The sequence below is a fragment of the Balaenoptera ricei genome, chromosome 10, assembly GCF_028023285.1.
Source record: "Balaenoptera ricei isolate mBalRic1 chromosome 10, mBalRic1.hap2, whole genome shotgun sequence".
NCBI classification, from domain to species: Eukaryota; Metazoa; Chordata; class Mammalia; order Artiodactyla; family Balaenopteridae; genus Balaenoptera; species Balaenoptera ricei.
In genome coordinates, this window is record NC_082648.1 from 48,347,984 (window position 1) to 48,363,687 (window position 15,704).

The window sequence follows — 15,704 nt, forward strand, 5'->3', positions numbered from 1 at the left end:
GTTAACCTTATGGGGATTCCCTTTTATGTTATTTGTTGCTTTTCCCTTGCTACTTTTAATATTTTTTCTTTGTATTTAATTTTTGATAGTTTGATTAATATGTGTCTCAGCCTGTTTCTCTTTGGGTTTATCCTGTATGGGACTCTGCACTTCCTGGACTTGATTGACTATTTCCTTTCCCATGTTAGGGAAGTTTTCGACTCTAATCTCTTCAAATATTTTCTCAGACCCTTTCTTGCTCTCTTCTTCTTCTGGGACCCCTATAATTCGAATGTTTGTGTGTTTAATGTTGTCCCAGAGGTCTCTGAGACTGTCCTCAATTCTCTTCATTCTTTTCTCTTTATTCTGCTCCCTGGCAGTTATTTCCACCATTTTATCTTCCAGTTCACTTATCCGTTCTTCTGCCTCAGTTATTCTGTTATTGATTCCTTCTAGAGTATTCTTAATTTCAGTAATTGTGTTGTTCATCACTGTTTGTTTACTCTTTAGTTCTAGATCCTTGTTAAATGTTTCTTGTATTTTCTCCATTCTATTTCCAAGATTTTGGATCATCTTTACTATCATTACTCTGAATTCTTTTTCAGGTAGGTTGCCTATTTCATCTTCATTTATTTGCTCTTGTAGGTTTTTACCTTGCTCCTTCCTCTGTAACATTTTTTTGTCGTTTCATTTTTTTTTTTTTTTTTTGATGGGTGTCTTACTGGTTGTTTGGCCTGAGGCATCCAGCACTGGAGTTTGCAGGCAGTTGGATAGAGCTGGGTCTTGGTGCTGAGATGAGGACCTCCAGGAGGCCTCACTCTGGTTGATATTCCTTGGGGTCTGAGGTTCTCTGTTAGTCCAGCGGTTTGGACTCAGTGCTCCCACCACAGGAGCTTGGGCCCGACCTCCGGCCTGGGATCCAAGATCCCGCAAGCTTTGTGGTGCGTTTAAAAAAAAAAAAAAAAAGGAAGAAAGAAAGAAAAAAGGAACAGTACAATGTCAAAGAATAAAAAACAAAATAAAATTAGAAAGATAAAAAATATATTAGGAAAAATAAAACTGTAATTGAAACAACTGCAACATGGTAAAATAAAACCACAACAGAAGAAAGAAAAAAAAAAGGGGGGTGAACAAGCCAAAAGGAGAGAACAATAACAAAGTATAAAGAATAAAATAAAATTAGAAAAATAAAAGATTTATTAGGAAAAATAAAAATATAAAAGAATGAACAACAATGAATTAATAAGGTAAAACAGAACCCCAATGTAAAAGTGGAAAAAAAGAAAAAAAAAATAAAGCCTTGGCTATGGGGGTGGAACTTAGACAGGGGCAGAACTCAGGCAGGGGTGGGGTTTAGGGTGGGGCAGGACCTAGGCAGCTTGGGGGTGACGTTTGAGCACAGCGCGGGGCCTCTGCTTAGGACCTGCCTGCGGAAGGGGAGAGGCAGCACATCAAAAGGAGGGCCTCTGGAGTGTGGAGTTCCAGAGTCTGGAGGTAGGGCGCTGAGTGAGGGTGTGTGGGTGGGGTTTAGGTCCAGCGCATTGGCGGGGGTCTCAGAGGGTGTCTCCGAGTGTAGAGGTGGGGCCCTGGGTGGGGGTGTAGGGGCGGGGCTTGGGCTCTGCGGGGCACGAGGGAGGCTCCAAGGGCAGAAGATTAGGCCCGGGAGCCCAACAGGCTTCCCGGTGCCTAAGTGGACAGGGAAAGCACTGGCCCCGTTCCTTCTTGCCCCTCCCCCACCATCTCCCACAGGGTCTCCCCATTGCCACTGGACCCCTAACCGTGGGGGGTCCTGCTGGGTGTAGGAATTCCTCCCCTCCCCCAGCCACCCCTCTGGGGTGCTGGTCCCGGAGGTCCGGCCTTTACTTTTGCTCCCCCTTCCCTCCCTCCCACTCCCTCAGGACCTGTGTGGCTGGAGGGGGCCTAGGTGGGCAGAGGATCAGGCCCGGGATCTCAGCAGGTTCCTGGGGACCCAAGTGGGCAGGGGAAACATGGCAACTCTCCCTTTTGATACTCTGCCCTCCCAGTGGTTCCCCAATTTCCCCCTTCGGGTGTGGGAATCCCTTGCCCTCCCCCAGCTGCCCCTCAGGGGCGCCAGTCTCGTCCGGCCTCCACTTCTCCTCCCCCTTCGCTCCCCCAATGCCTCATGTCCTACCCAGTTGCTGGGGTTCCTCCCATCCCCTTAGGTGTCTGTGGTCCCCCACCGGTGCCTGGTAAGTGCCCTAGTTGTGAGGAGACGCGCATTCTGCATCCTCCTAGTATGCTGTCTTGACTCCGCCCCCGCTTTTTTTTATAAAGTTTTTTTAAAAAAATTTATTTATTTTTGGCTGCATTGGGTCTTCGTTGCTGTGTGTGGGCATTCTCTAGTTGTGGCGAGCAGGGGCTACTCTTTGTTGCAGTGCTTGGGCTTCTCGTTGTGGTGGCTTCTCTTGTTGCAGAGCATGGGCTCTAGGTGCGCAGGCTTCAGTAGTTGCAGCACAGAGGCTCGGTAGTTGTGGCTCTCAGGCTCTAGAGCTCAGGCTCAGTAGTTGTGGCGCATGGGCTTAGTTGCTCTGCAGCATGTGGTATCTTCCCGGACCAGGGATCGAACCCGTGTCCCCTGCATTGGTAGGCGGATTCTCAACCACTGTGCCACCAGGGAAATCCCTCATAGATTCTTAGAAGTGGGGGGCCTCAGGAGTCATCTAGGCCTTTCCAACCCCCATCACCGACCAGAAACCTCTGTGCCATCAATTGACCAGAGTGTTTATGGACCTCTGCTGGAACAGGTTATCTTTTTTTTTTTTTTAAAATTTTAGAATTTTATTTATTTTTTTATACAGCAGGTTCTTATTAGTTTTCCATTTTATACATATTAGTGTATATATGGTCAATCCCAATAGACTTTTTTTTTTTTTTTAAACATCTTTACTGGAGTATAATTGCTTTACAATGGTGTGTTAGTTTCTGCTTTATAACAAAGTGAATCAGTTATACATATACATATGTTCCCATATCTCTTCCCTCTTGCGTCTCCCTCCCTCCCACCCTCCCTATCCCACCCCTCTAGGTGGTCACAAAGCACCAAGCTGATCTCCCTGTGCTATGCGGCTGCTTCCCACTAGCTATCTATTTTACATTTGGTAGTGTATATATGTCCATGACACTCTCTCACCCTGTCACATCTCACCCCACCCCCTCCCCATATCCTCAAGTCCATTCTCTAGTAGGTCTGTGTCTTTATTCCCGTCTTGCCACTAGGTTCTTCATGACCTTTTTTTTTTTTTTTCGTTAGATTCCATATATATGTGTTACCATACTGTATTTGTTTTTCTCTTTCTGACTTACTTCACTCTGCATGACAGACTCTAGATCCATCCACCTCACTACAAATACCTCCATTTCATTTCTTTTTATGGCTGAGTAATATTCCATTGTATATATGTGCCACATCTTCTTTATCCATTCATCTGTCGATGGACACTTAGGTTGCTTCCATGTCCTGGCTACTGTAAATAGAGCTGCAAGGAACATTGTGGTACATGACTCTTTTTGAATTATGGTTTTCTCAGGGTATATGCCCAGGAGTGGGATTGCTGGGTCATATGGTAGTTCTATTTTTAGTTTTTTAAGGAACCTCCATACTGTTCTCCATAGTGGCTGTATCAATTGACATTCCCACCATCAGTGCAAGAGGGTTGCCTTTTCTCCACACCCTCTCCAGCATTTATTGTTTCTAGATTTTTTGATGATGGCCATTCTGACCGGTGTGAGATGATATCTCATTGTAGTTTTGATTTGCATTTCTCTAATGATTAATGATGTTGAGCATTCTTTCATGTGTCTGTTGGCAATCTGTATATCTTCTTTGGAGAAATGTCTATTTAGGTCTTCTGCCCATTTTTGGATTGGGTTGTTTGTTTTTTTGTTATTGAGCTGCATGAGCTGCTTATAAATCTTGGAGATTAATCCTTTGTCAGTTGCTTCATTTGCAAATATTTTCTCCCATTCTGAGGGTTGTCTTTTGGTCTTGTTTATGGTTTCCTTTGCTGTGCAAAAGCTTTTAAGTTTCATTAGGTCCCATTTGTTTATTTGTGTTTTTATTTCCATTTCTCTAGGAGGTGGGTCAAAAAGGATCTTGCTGTGATTTATGTCATAGAGTGTTCTGCCTATGTTTTCCTCTAAGAGTTTGATAGTGTCTGGCCATACACTTAGGTCTTTAATCCATTTTGAGTTTATTTTTGTGTATGGTATCAGGGAGTGTTCTAATTTCATACTTTTACATGTACCTGTCCAATTTTCCTAGCACCACTTATTGAAGAGGCTGTCTTTTCTCCACTGTATATGCTTGCCTCCTTTATCAAAGATAAGGTGACCATATGTGCGTGGGTTTATCTCTGGGCTTTCTATCCTTGGAACAGGTTATCTTTGAGGCCCTTTGAGGCTGTTGGGCTCTTGTATCGACAGCTTTAATTGTTGGAAAAATCCTTTCTCATACTGAGTTGAAATGTGCCCTGTGTAACTTCTGCCCTTTGGTCCTTGTACTGCCCTCTGAAGAAATGTTGGCTGAATTTATTCCCACATGGCACCCCTTCAGATACTTGAAGGTACTGTGGCCCTAGTTAAGTCTTTTTTCTCTTTTCTAAATCTACAGATCCCTTTCTTGCTTCCTGTGGAAAATAGTCCTGAACTGTTCTAGTCACCTTCTCCTATGGAACAGCTTCGGTTGGCAGGTCCTGTTTAGAGTATGGTACTCAGAATGGGACACTCTTCACAGACCAGGACAGACAACAGTGGGCCTACCTACTGCCTTCCTCTAATCTGGATACTATGCTGCTGTTTGTTTCTATGGATATTGGTCCCAAATTTCCTCAGTCTTTTGGGGGGTGTGTGTGTGTGTGTGTGTGTGTGTGTGTGTGTATGTGTATATATATATATATTTATTTATTTATTTTTAAAAATAAATTTATTTATTTATTTATGCCTGTGTTGGGTCTCCGTTGCTGCATGCAGGCTTTCTCTAGTTGCGGCAAGCAGGGGCTACTCTTTGTTGTGGTGCGTGGGCTTCTCATTGCGGTGACTTCTCATCACGGAGTACGGGCTCTAGGCGTGCGGGCTTCAGTAGTTGTGGCATGCAGCTCAGTAGTTGTGGCTCACGGGCTCTAGAGCACAGGCTCAGTAGTTGTGGCACATGGGCTTAGTTGCTCCGCGTCCTGTGGGATCTTCCCGGACCAGGGCTAGAACCCGTGTCCCTGCATTGGCAGGTGGATTCTCAACCACTGCGCCACCAGGGAAGCCCCTTGGTATATATTTTTATACATTGTGTTTGATCATTTAACTGAGAAACATATTTGATGTTATCTAAGATGTTTGGTACTACCCATTTTCGTATTTCTATCAGTGTTTCATTTCATTAAAGACTTGCTTTTACGTTAATTTAAGCTTAGCTTTTCATATTCATTTTTTATCATTTTTAAGATAGTATTACTTTGCTAAGATTTGTGAGGTTTTGTTTGATAATATCTTATACTGCTATTTGGATAATTTAATTGGTGCTCTTTTTGTCCAATTACCATATGTAACTGAATCAATATCTTTCTAGATCCGTATGTTAAACTGCTGCTTGATGCCATGAAGCATTCAGGTTGGTAAGTGAATCTTTTTGAAATGCTGCTCTATATTCTGGCTGCTGCAAACAAAAAATCCCCACCAAAACTGGAAGTACTTCAGATATTTCACTTCAGACCACAAAGCCCTTTCCCTATGGTAGGTGGTGGTGGTTGGCTGCACTCCCTCCAGGCAGGCCTTGTTCTCTCTGGACCTCTTCAGCCCTAACTCCACATCTCTGGCTCTACTATTCACCTCAGGTATTTAGTAAAGACGATACTTAAAATCTTACTTGTAAGTAATCACCAAACCTGGTTTTTCCACTATGCCAGTCTCAGCATTATCCTTAATGGAGAAGAAATCTCAGCTTGTTATGCATGTAGAAGCCTTCCAGGTGTTGTTTAACTTTGAGGAGATCGGAAGAAGTGATTTCTGAGGTCCACTTCTTAACATTCTGGCCCAAGGGCAGAAACTGCAGCTTATTTCCAATATGGTCTTAATTAGTTGATCAAATTCTTTATGGAATCATAGCGTAGAATTTGAACTGGGATAGATTTTGCAGAGACAGTTTCCATATTTACAGATGCGAGAACTGAGCCCTGAAGGTGTTGAGTTGCTTTCCCAAGGTGTCCTATGTGGTAGTGATGGAGAGATGTGTCATCCGGGTCTCCTGGCCCAGGGCTGTTTCCCCTGTGCCCATGCACACTACTTCTGGACGTTGTCTTTTTAATCCATTCTTACCTTCCAGCGCTGTTAACAAAGAAAGACACTTTTCTTGTGAAGACTGTAATGGAAATGTCAGTGGAGGTTTTGATGCTTCAGTGTCTCAGGTAGGCGGTCTACCAAGTTGTCTTCTTTCCTCCAGTTCTCTCTCCTGATGTTTGCTGATTGCCTTCTACGTGTTGGGCATTCCATTTGGTAGACTTTGTGTAGAATTCAAAAAATGAGTTAATTGTGGTCCTTACTCTTAAGGTCCTTACATCTCACAGGGGAGACAAGACAGGAACGCAGAGACAATGATAAAATTTGAGGCGGGTTAAACTGTTTGAGGTGGGTGTGGTTACCACAATGGGACAGTGATGTGATTGACTGAAAGATGCCAACAGATTCAGCTAGAGGATGTAAAGGCTCTTCAGGGGCAAAGAAGACAAAGACTGTTGCCAAAAGCAGGGGTAGCATGAGCCAAGGTGACGTGTTGAGAAAGCACAAGGTGTATTTGGGGAATGGCATGTTGTCTAGTTCAGCTGGAGGGCAGGAATGCATGGGGAATGAGGAGAAATAGGATTGGAAAGAAAGATAGGCTATATGGTGGGAGGCTTTGAATGCCAAGATAGAGTTTCACCTTTACACAGTGAGAAGTGATAGATCTTTGAGAATTTTTGATGAGAGTTTTCTCATCTGTAAAATATGGGTAATGATTGTATTTATCTTATAGAATGGTTATGAGAATTAAATGAGATTTCTCTTGTAAACTACTTATCATAGTAAGCAGAGCACTTAAGTCAATAAATGTTATAAGTTTTAAGTCAATGGGGGGTTTTGACAGTCTTGAGGTGGTAGACGGATATGTCATGTGATATGAGGGTAGATAAAAGTGTTGTAAGTCACTGTTTCCATCATGAATATATAACACATTTAAGTACATTTAATTGTTTCCTGCTAGGGAATTTTATATGTATTTTAGTTATTTATAGCTGTTTCACGGTAATCCTGGGAAAGAGCAACATAGCAGAGGGGTGAGATGTCTGAGTTTTGGAGTCAGATAGACTTTGAGTTCATATCCTAGTTCCCCTGCTTATTAGCTGTGGGGCTTGGGCAAGTTATTCGTTTTATTCTCAGTTTCCTCATTTGTAAATTGATAATTGCAACACCTCTAGCTCCCAAGATGGGTCTTGGTAAGTTCATCCTCTTTGGGGGTTAAATAGAGTGCACATTTTGAATCTTCATCTTATTTCTCAGCAGTGTTATACACAGTTGAGCACTCTTTTTTTTTTTTAATTAAAATTTTTGTTGTGAAGTATCTCATTCATATAGAAGAGTAAAATACCTGTATGTACACTTTCAGACATAATAGTAAAATGAACATCTATATAACTACCACCCAGATTTGAGAAATAAAACACTGCCAGGACTTCAGAAGCCTGTGTGCCCCTCTTGGGTCACAACCCCCTCGCTTCCTTTTTCTGACTTCTGTGATAACCATTCCCTGCTTGTCTGAATGGTTTTGCCATCTATGTGTACAGTCCAACAATGTGTTTAGTTTCCTCCTTTTAAGCTTTATACTTGGGGTCATGTGTAATACTTTGTCATTTTATGAAATCATACAGTCTTTGTAACTTAATTCTTTCGTTCACGTTGTGAGATTCTTCTGTGTTGTTGTGTGCACCTCTGGTTAATTTAGTTTGTGTTGTATATTATTCCATTGTATGTCTGTAGTAGAGTTTACCCTATCGAGTATTGATTGTTTCCAACTTTATTATCATTATAAACAATGCTGCTGTGAATATTCTTCACCTTCTCTCCCAGTGCTCGTGGGCAAGAGTTATTCCAAGGTATCTGGCTAGAGTGGAGGTCATATCACATGCATACACTTGACTTTAACAGCTAATGCCACTTTCTTGCCATGGTTTCCAGTATGCAAGACTCTTGTGGTTGCTCCTTTGCTAACTTAGCTTCCTCTACCAGCCCTCAAATGAAGTCCCTTAATCCTTGGTGTTAGAGCCCCTTCTTTTCTACTCTGCACTCTACCAAGGGGATCTCATTTACTTTGCTGGGTCAGAGCTTTCTCTTGAACTCCACATCCATATAGCCAAGTGTTCACTGAACACCTACACTTGGATGTCCTAAAGGCACCTCAGACCTGACATGTCCAAGTTCAAATTGATTTTTACCATCTCCATCCCCACCCAACCTGGTCTTTTAGTTTTGCATATCTCGGTGAACGGTACCACCATCCGTCCTATTACCCATGCCAGAAATTTAAGGATCATCCTTGATACCTCTGATTCCCTTCCCATATTCTATCCAACACCAAATTTTGTCCAGTCTACCTCCTAAATACCTTTTTAGGCTCACACCATCCTAGCTCTGGGACTATTATCTCTTGCCTAGAATACTTCATTTGCCTTCAACTAGTCTCTATGCATCCAGTTTTGATCATCTTTTGTTTATTTTTCCAACTGTGGTCAAAAGGATAAAAACAAAATAAAACACCCCCCCGTTTCACTACTCCCTTTCAGTGACTTCCCACTTTTGTCAGGATAAAGAGTGATTTGGCCCCTGCCGACCTCACCAGCCCTATCTCATGCCTACCGCCTCCAACTTTGTGCTTCGTACTACAGGCCTGCCTTCAGCTTCTCAAACATTCTTTTCCTTCAACCCTCCCCCTACCCTTTGCCTATGTTGTTCTCTGTCTGGAATGCTCCCTTCCCCTCTCCTCGAATTTAACTCCTGTTCATCCATTAGATCTCAGTTTAAACATTCCTTCTGCAGAAAAGCCTTTCCCAACCCTGCAGACCAGGTCAGGGACTCTCATTGTATGTACTTGTGACAACCTGGGTTTTTCTTCATGACAACTGTCACTGCATGTGTTTAAACATTTTGGTAAATATTTGATTAATTTCTGTCTCCATTAGTAGATTATAAATCTCTAGTAGGTCTTGATAAATATTAGTTGAATAAATGAATGTTGAATGAATGTATATAAAATATCTGGGACATGTCCCAGTGTCTGGCACACAGTAAGTACACAGTAAGTGGGGACTGTCATTATTAGGACCCCTCACGTCTTTATTATTCTTATAGGGTCCTGCTCAGTGTGCTGCTGGCTCTTTGCACTTCTTTCTGAAGCTCTTTCTGAGGACTTTTCCTGGCAATTCTAGTAGAATGGGACAGTGTGGTCATTCATTGTTGATTCATTGCTTATTGAGAAACTTGATAAGAAACATTTTACACATATTCTCATTTAATTCTCACAATTCTAAGAGGTAGGTACTCTAAGTCATCTCCTTTTTTATAGTTGAGGAAACTGAGGCACAGAAAGCTTAAGAAACTTGCCCAAGGTCACTGACTTAGTAAGGAGTGGGGCTGGAATTTGAATCTCCCTGCTTCATTCCAGAGTCCACTCTTAATATAAGACTGTGGAGTCTAAGATGGCTGGTACAGTCAACCCAGTGAGGATGGTGTGTGAGTAAATGTCCTTAAACTAAGTGCTGTGTAGTCCAGAGAGAGGAGAAGGGAGAAGTTAGCCATTGGGAAGGCTTCATGGAGCATGTATGGTGAAGACCGAGCCTTGATGGAGGGGTGGGTGTTGGGTCGATAGAGTGGGTGAGGCTTTCCAAGCAGTTGAGCCCACTCAGGTGGGAGAGAAGATGGAATCTACGAAGTGAGAGTAGATCTTAGAAATAACCGAACTTTCCTCATTTTGGTGCTTCTTAGATTGTTTTGTGCCAGAATAATATCTGTAATCAGGCCCATATGAACAGAGTGGTCACCCATGAGCTCATTCATGCATTCGATCATTGTCGAGCTCATGTCGACTGGTTCACCAACGTCAGGCACTTGGCCTGCTCTGAGGTAAGTTTTATTGTAGAAGGTACTTTTCCCCCAAGGACACTGTTGTGTGTTTGAACATTTTATTCAAGTATGATTTATTTAAACGTATTCCTTTTCTTGTCATAATTCCACATTAGTCTTCAGTTTCCATTTTTAACTATTGAATACAATTCTTTTAGATACAGCAGGTAGACATTTTAAGTATCTTTTTAGAATTGTCTTAAATATAACCTTTAAATCCTAATAATAGTGATGACTTTTAATAATAAGCTATTTTTCCTATGGAATAAACTATATAATACAAAAAATTTATAGTTAACATTTACTGAGGGGCCGTGTGCCAAACCCTGTGCTGTTTGTGGACTCTTATTTAATATTCACAACAGCCCATTGAGGTAGATACTGTTATCCCTGTTTTATTTCTGTGAAAAGTGAGGCAGTTGTTCAGATACCGTACATAGTAAGTGGCAGAGGCAGGATTACAACCAGGGTTCTTGACTGGTTTGCTGTGCTGCCTTCCATAGGTAAAGTTCCTAGCTTTCCCTAGAGTAAAACAGTTCGTTTCAAAAATACAACATAGGAAGATATTTATTATTAAGCATTTTGGGTTGCTGTCAGAAATACACACATATATATGCTCCTAGAAAGACATTTGTATTTCATACTTGCATTTCATTAATTGAAGAGTGCAATGTGCTGAGAAGCTAAAGAAAACTAATATAAATTTCAAGCTTATACTTTAAAACTTATTTTCTCTTTCCCTTGAAATTAATAAGCAGCCTCACTGCATCTGATTATAACTCATATTATTTAGAAAGAAGACCGAAATCTGAGCTTTTAAATATTTCTCTCCCTTGGGTGTTATGAGAATTAATGCCTGTTAGCTAGTTAAAGTGTGTTAAGTGCTTTGAGCTCCTCAGAGGAATGAAGCCATGTTATTATAGAAGTAACAAGAAGTGGGCCATTCTGATTGCAGTGAATGAGCAAAAACGTGGCCAGGTTGGCTGTAGAATCCATGTGGGTAGTTCCATGACTTTTTCACCTATTAAAGCTGCTTTTTACCTTAAAGATATAGAAAATTAGAAAATACATACTAACTTCAGGCTGTCATGTTCATAGCATGACCAGTTTGGAATGTTCTTGATTCTCTGTACCACTTAATTTTTCATAGGCCAATCAAGACCCTGGAGGAAGGGCATGAACTTACACAGGTTTAAGGGACGGTCCAAGAGAGTTTCAGTGATTTGGGCTAGGAGAGCTGGGAGGTTTGTGTGCCTAAAGTGTCTTAGGTACTGATGTATTCAGTTTTAAGCTCACATTGAAACTCAGTTTGTAGATCTTTGGAAGAATGCTTTCTTGAAGTCCTTTTGGTAATTTCTAGAAGTGCTTGTATTTTGTAGAGAGCATAATCTTTACCTTTGAGGTCCAACTCTTTGACTTTTGGTTCCAAAAGAAATTAGTTCTGTCTGTAAGACTCTGGCGGAAAGTTTTGAAAATTCCCTTTGAATAGGTGATTGCCCCCAGTGTATTTGGCGCTGCCTAGTGTAGCTCATGGATATCTGCTCTTTTTCTTAAGAACTTCTTAAGTCAATAGAATTTTAAAAAAAATCTTACAGGTACTCTGTTTCAGAAAAATATACCAATTTTATATTCTTTTATAATTAAAAAAATCAGTTGATGTAAAGGTGTAGAGCACAAGTGCTTATTTTCTTTTTGTTTGCCTTCTGTCTTTGTGATAGGTTCGAGCTGCTAACCTTAGTGGAGACTGCTCACTTTTAAATGAAATACTCAGGTTACATTTTGGATTAAAACAACACCATCAGGTAAAAACTAACATATGAAATCATTTACTGTTAAGAGTGCTATGAGTGGAAATAATGAATAGAAAAATGAGAAGTACATTTAGTATTTGAAATTTGAAAGAACTACTTATATGAAAGAATACAAAATGTGTATCACTTAAGCCAAATAGATGGAATTCAGTTCTATTTTATAATTATGGGCAAGCTATGTGACTAAGTGAGAGATTTTCACAGTGAAAAGAGCTATGGTCTCACACGTGGGATACTTTTGGATGGGGGTAGATAAGGACTGGACGTGAAATCACAGCCTGTCTTACTTTTATCCTAACAGCACTGGACTTGTGTTTTGAAACCATCACAGTATTCTCTAGACAAAAAAGTAATACCTGTCAGCACGGAGACTGCACTTCAGTGCAGTGTGTATTAGCACACCTTTAAAGGCTATGTGACGTGACAGCCAAGCTTTGAATCAGCACAGACTTGATTATGATGAGCTGAGCTGAGAGATTTTGTAAACAAAACAAAATGAAAACTATAGGCAAATGAAAAGCTAGAAAGCTTTTTTGTTGTTGTTGTTGTCTAAAAGAAACACTATTTTTTTAAATTGGGGTATAGTTGTTTTACAATGTTGTGTTAGTTTCTACTGTACTAGAAAGCTTTTAAGGTCCACGATAGATGGGCATGGGGAGAGGAAGTTTAGAACTGATGGACTGGTGAAGAATGTGAGCAGTTCTGCCCATAGCAACCAAGGGGCTCTGTGTCCACACTTAGGAGAAAGGCTGGTCAGAGCTCTTCTATGGGAAGAGGTTGCTGGGCCAATTTGTCAGGTTCATGGGCATCAGGATAGCAGTTTTAACCAGATGCAAAAAGGACAGGCTTGGAACAACAGCAGGAAGGCCCTTGGTTCTCCCGAGAAAAGAGTAACTCAACTCTGGGGAGGAAGGTAGAAAGTCACAGTGAACTACGAAGAGAAATTTTGAACTCGGTGAATGGGAGTTAGTTAGAAGGCAAACCTGGGGCCTGGGAAGGGTGGCTACTCTGATAGTCTGATAGGGCTGTTATGCTTTCAGCCTGTGCCAAGTCCGCTTAGTGATGTGCCCCTGACTTGTGCTGCATGTCTTCCGTGCCCTCCAATCCCTGCTCATCTGGTGAATTCAGCTCAGGCAGCATTTGAATGGGCGGTGTGTTCTGGCTCTCAGTGGAAGTAGGACATCCTACATCAGAACATCCCAGAGAAGAGGCTAATGCAGTTAAGGCATGTAATCCGGGGTCCAGAGTCTTTGAAAGAGAAATCTCTCCTCTTTTTACCTTGGGTAGCAGCAGCAGAAAATGAATAGAACTAGCAATAGGATGGAAAATACGTGGAGGTAGTGGGAGAAGAGTCCTAGAGAACAGAGTCCCTGCTTTTGTACAGTATGTACCCAAGAAAAAAGTTGGTTGATTTTTTTTTTTTTTCCCCTGAAAAATTAGGATGCCTTCAAATTTTGTGTGTATGTATGTGTGGTTTCCTGTTGCCTCCAGGGGAGATGCCCCTCTCGAAGGAAAAGTTATCTAGCATTGGTCACCTGAAAAGCTAAGGGAGAGAGAGGCACAGGAGTATATTTCATATTTATTCAAATTAAAAAACTCAACCAGAACCTTATTTATAGACTTTTTTATGATTTTGCAAATTTGGAGTTATTGTTTAGCAGATACTGCCTAGAAATTATCATCATTAGGAAAGATGAGAAGAAGGGAGGAGGGGAAGGAGATCTTACTTATACCTAAATAATTTTAGATTGAGCTAAACATGTTCCATAATTTAATCTTTCTTCTTTGGACTGACAGAAATTAATAAAATAACATGAGAGGAAATTAATTTTGACTGTGGTTCACACATTGTATAAAATGTTACTATTTTATGACAAAATTTTCATATATTAATAAAATTAAAGCCACATACTTTTCACCTTAGACTTGTGTGCGAGACAGAGCCATTCGTTCTATCCTGGCTGTTAGGAACATCAGCAAAGAAGTAGCTCAGAAGGCTGTTGATGAAGTTTTTGAATCTTGTTTCAATGACCATGAACCTTTTGGAAGGATCCCTCATAATAAGACCTATGCAAGATATGCTCATAGAGACTTTCAAAACCGGGATCGGTACTACTCAAATATATGAAGACGATGACATTTTATATTGCAGAACTTCAGTGATCATGAAGAAAGTATGGTTCCCAAGTGGACAAACATAAAATGTAAATGATCAATTAAATACAGAGAAGACACAGAAGATGCTGATTCTAGCATCAGAAAAAGTAACTGTGGTAAGAAATGAAACTGCCTTAAACTCCAAGGCAAAAATTGTATCTTTGTAGCTAACCATTTGGTAAATAAGGCAAATAAATTGCATTTTAAAATTTTCTACAATGTACTTGTTATTGTGTTTTATTTTTTATGATTGTGATTTGCTTTTATTACATTTTAAAACTTGATTATGAAACCTGTGAAGTATGCCCTTTATGATGTGTATGTCTTCTTTGGAAAAATGTCTATTCAAATCCTCTGCCCATTTTAAAATCAGGTTGTTTGTTTATTTTGATGTTGAGTTGTATGAGTTCTTCGTATATTTTGGATGGTAACCCCTTATCAGATATTGTTTGCAAATATCTTCTCCCATTCAGTAGGTGGCCTTTTCATTTTGTTGATGGTTTCTTTTGCTGTGCAAAAGCTTTTTAGTTTGATGTAGTCCCATTTGTTTATTTTTGCTGTTGTTTCCCTTGCCTGAGGAAACATATCCAAACAAAAATTACTAACACTGATGTCAAAGAGTTTACTGCCTATGTTTTCTTCTAGAAGTTTTATGGTTTCAGGTCTTACCTTTAAGTCTTTAATTCATTTTGAATTTATTTTTTGTGCATGGTGTGAGAAAGTAGTCCAGTTTGATTTTTTGTATGTAGCTGTCCAGTTTTTCCAAACACCATTTATTGCAGAGACTGTCTTCCTCAATGTATATTCTTGCTTCCTGTGTCATAGATTAATTGTCCATATAAGTATGGGTTCATTTCTGGGCTCTCTGTTCTGTTCCATTGATCTATGTGTTTATTTTTGTGCCAGTACCATTACTGTTTTGATTACTGCAGCTTTTTTAAAAAAAAATTAATCAATTAATTAATTATTTTTGGCTGTGTTGGGTCTTCATTGCTGTGTGGGGGCTTTCTTTAGTTGCAGTGAGCGGGGGCCACTCTTTGTTGTGGTGCACGGGCTTCTCATTGCGGTGGCTTCTCTTGTTGCAGAGCACGGGCTCTAGGCGTACAGGCTTCAGCAGTTGTGGCTCTCAGGCTCTAGAGTGCAGGCTCAGTAGTTGTGGTGCACGAGCTTAGTTGCTCTGCGGCACGTGGGATCTTCCTGGACCAGGGCTCGAACCCGTGTCCCCTGCATTGGCAGGCGGATTCTTAACCACTGTGCCACCAGGGAAGCCCTGATTACTGTCGCTTTGTAGTATAGTTTGAAATCAGGGAGCTTGATACCTCTAGCTCTGTTCTTCTTTCTCAAGATTGTTTTGGCTATTGTTTTTTGTGTTTCTATACAAATTTTAGAATTATTTGCTGTTCTAGTTGCGTGAAAAATGCTATTGGTATTTTGATAGGGATTGCGTTGAATCTGTAGATTGCTTTGGGTAGTATGGTCATTTTAACAATATTGATTCTTCTAATCCATGCGCATGGTATATCTTTCCATCTGTTCCTGTCATCTTCAGTTTCTTTCATTAGTGTCTTGTAGTTTTCCAAGTACAAGTCTTTTACCTCT

The 15,704-nt window shown here is 40.7% G+C and overlaps 1 protein-coding gene across 8 annotated transcripts in view; it reads left to right on the forward strand.

Annotated features, from left to right (window-relative positions):
• ATP23 (ATP23 metallopeptidase and ATP synthase assembly factor homolog) overlaps positions 1-14,324 on the forward strand; it is an 87,549-nt gene extending 73,225 nt beyond the window's left edge. For 5 of the 8 annotated variants that reach the window (XM_059936363.1, XM_059936362.1, XM_059936359.1 and 2 more), the window contains 5 exons: positions 5,558-5,603; positions 6,311-6,392; positions 10,000-10,137; positions 11,856-11,939; positions 13,873-14,324. In XM_059936363.1, the coding sequence (XP_059792346.1) occupies positions 5,587-5,603; positions 6,311-6,392; positions 10,000-10,137; positions 11,856-11,939; positions 13,873-14,076 (525 nt within the window). In that variant the 5' untranslated portion in view covers positions 5,558-5,586 and the 3' untranslated portion in view covers positions 14,077-14,324. Of the gene's footprint in view, positions 1-4,651; positions 4,689-5,557; positions 5,604-6,310; positions 6,393-9,481; positions 9,549-9,999; positions 10,138-11,855; positions 11,940-13,872 lie in introns of those variants that run through there. The other 3 variants (XM_059936361.1, XM_059936360.1, XM_059936365.1) reach the window with 3 other exon arrangements.
• The last annotated feature ends 1,380 nt before the right edge of the window (positions 14,325-15,704 follow it).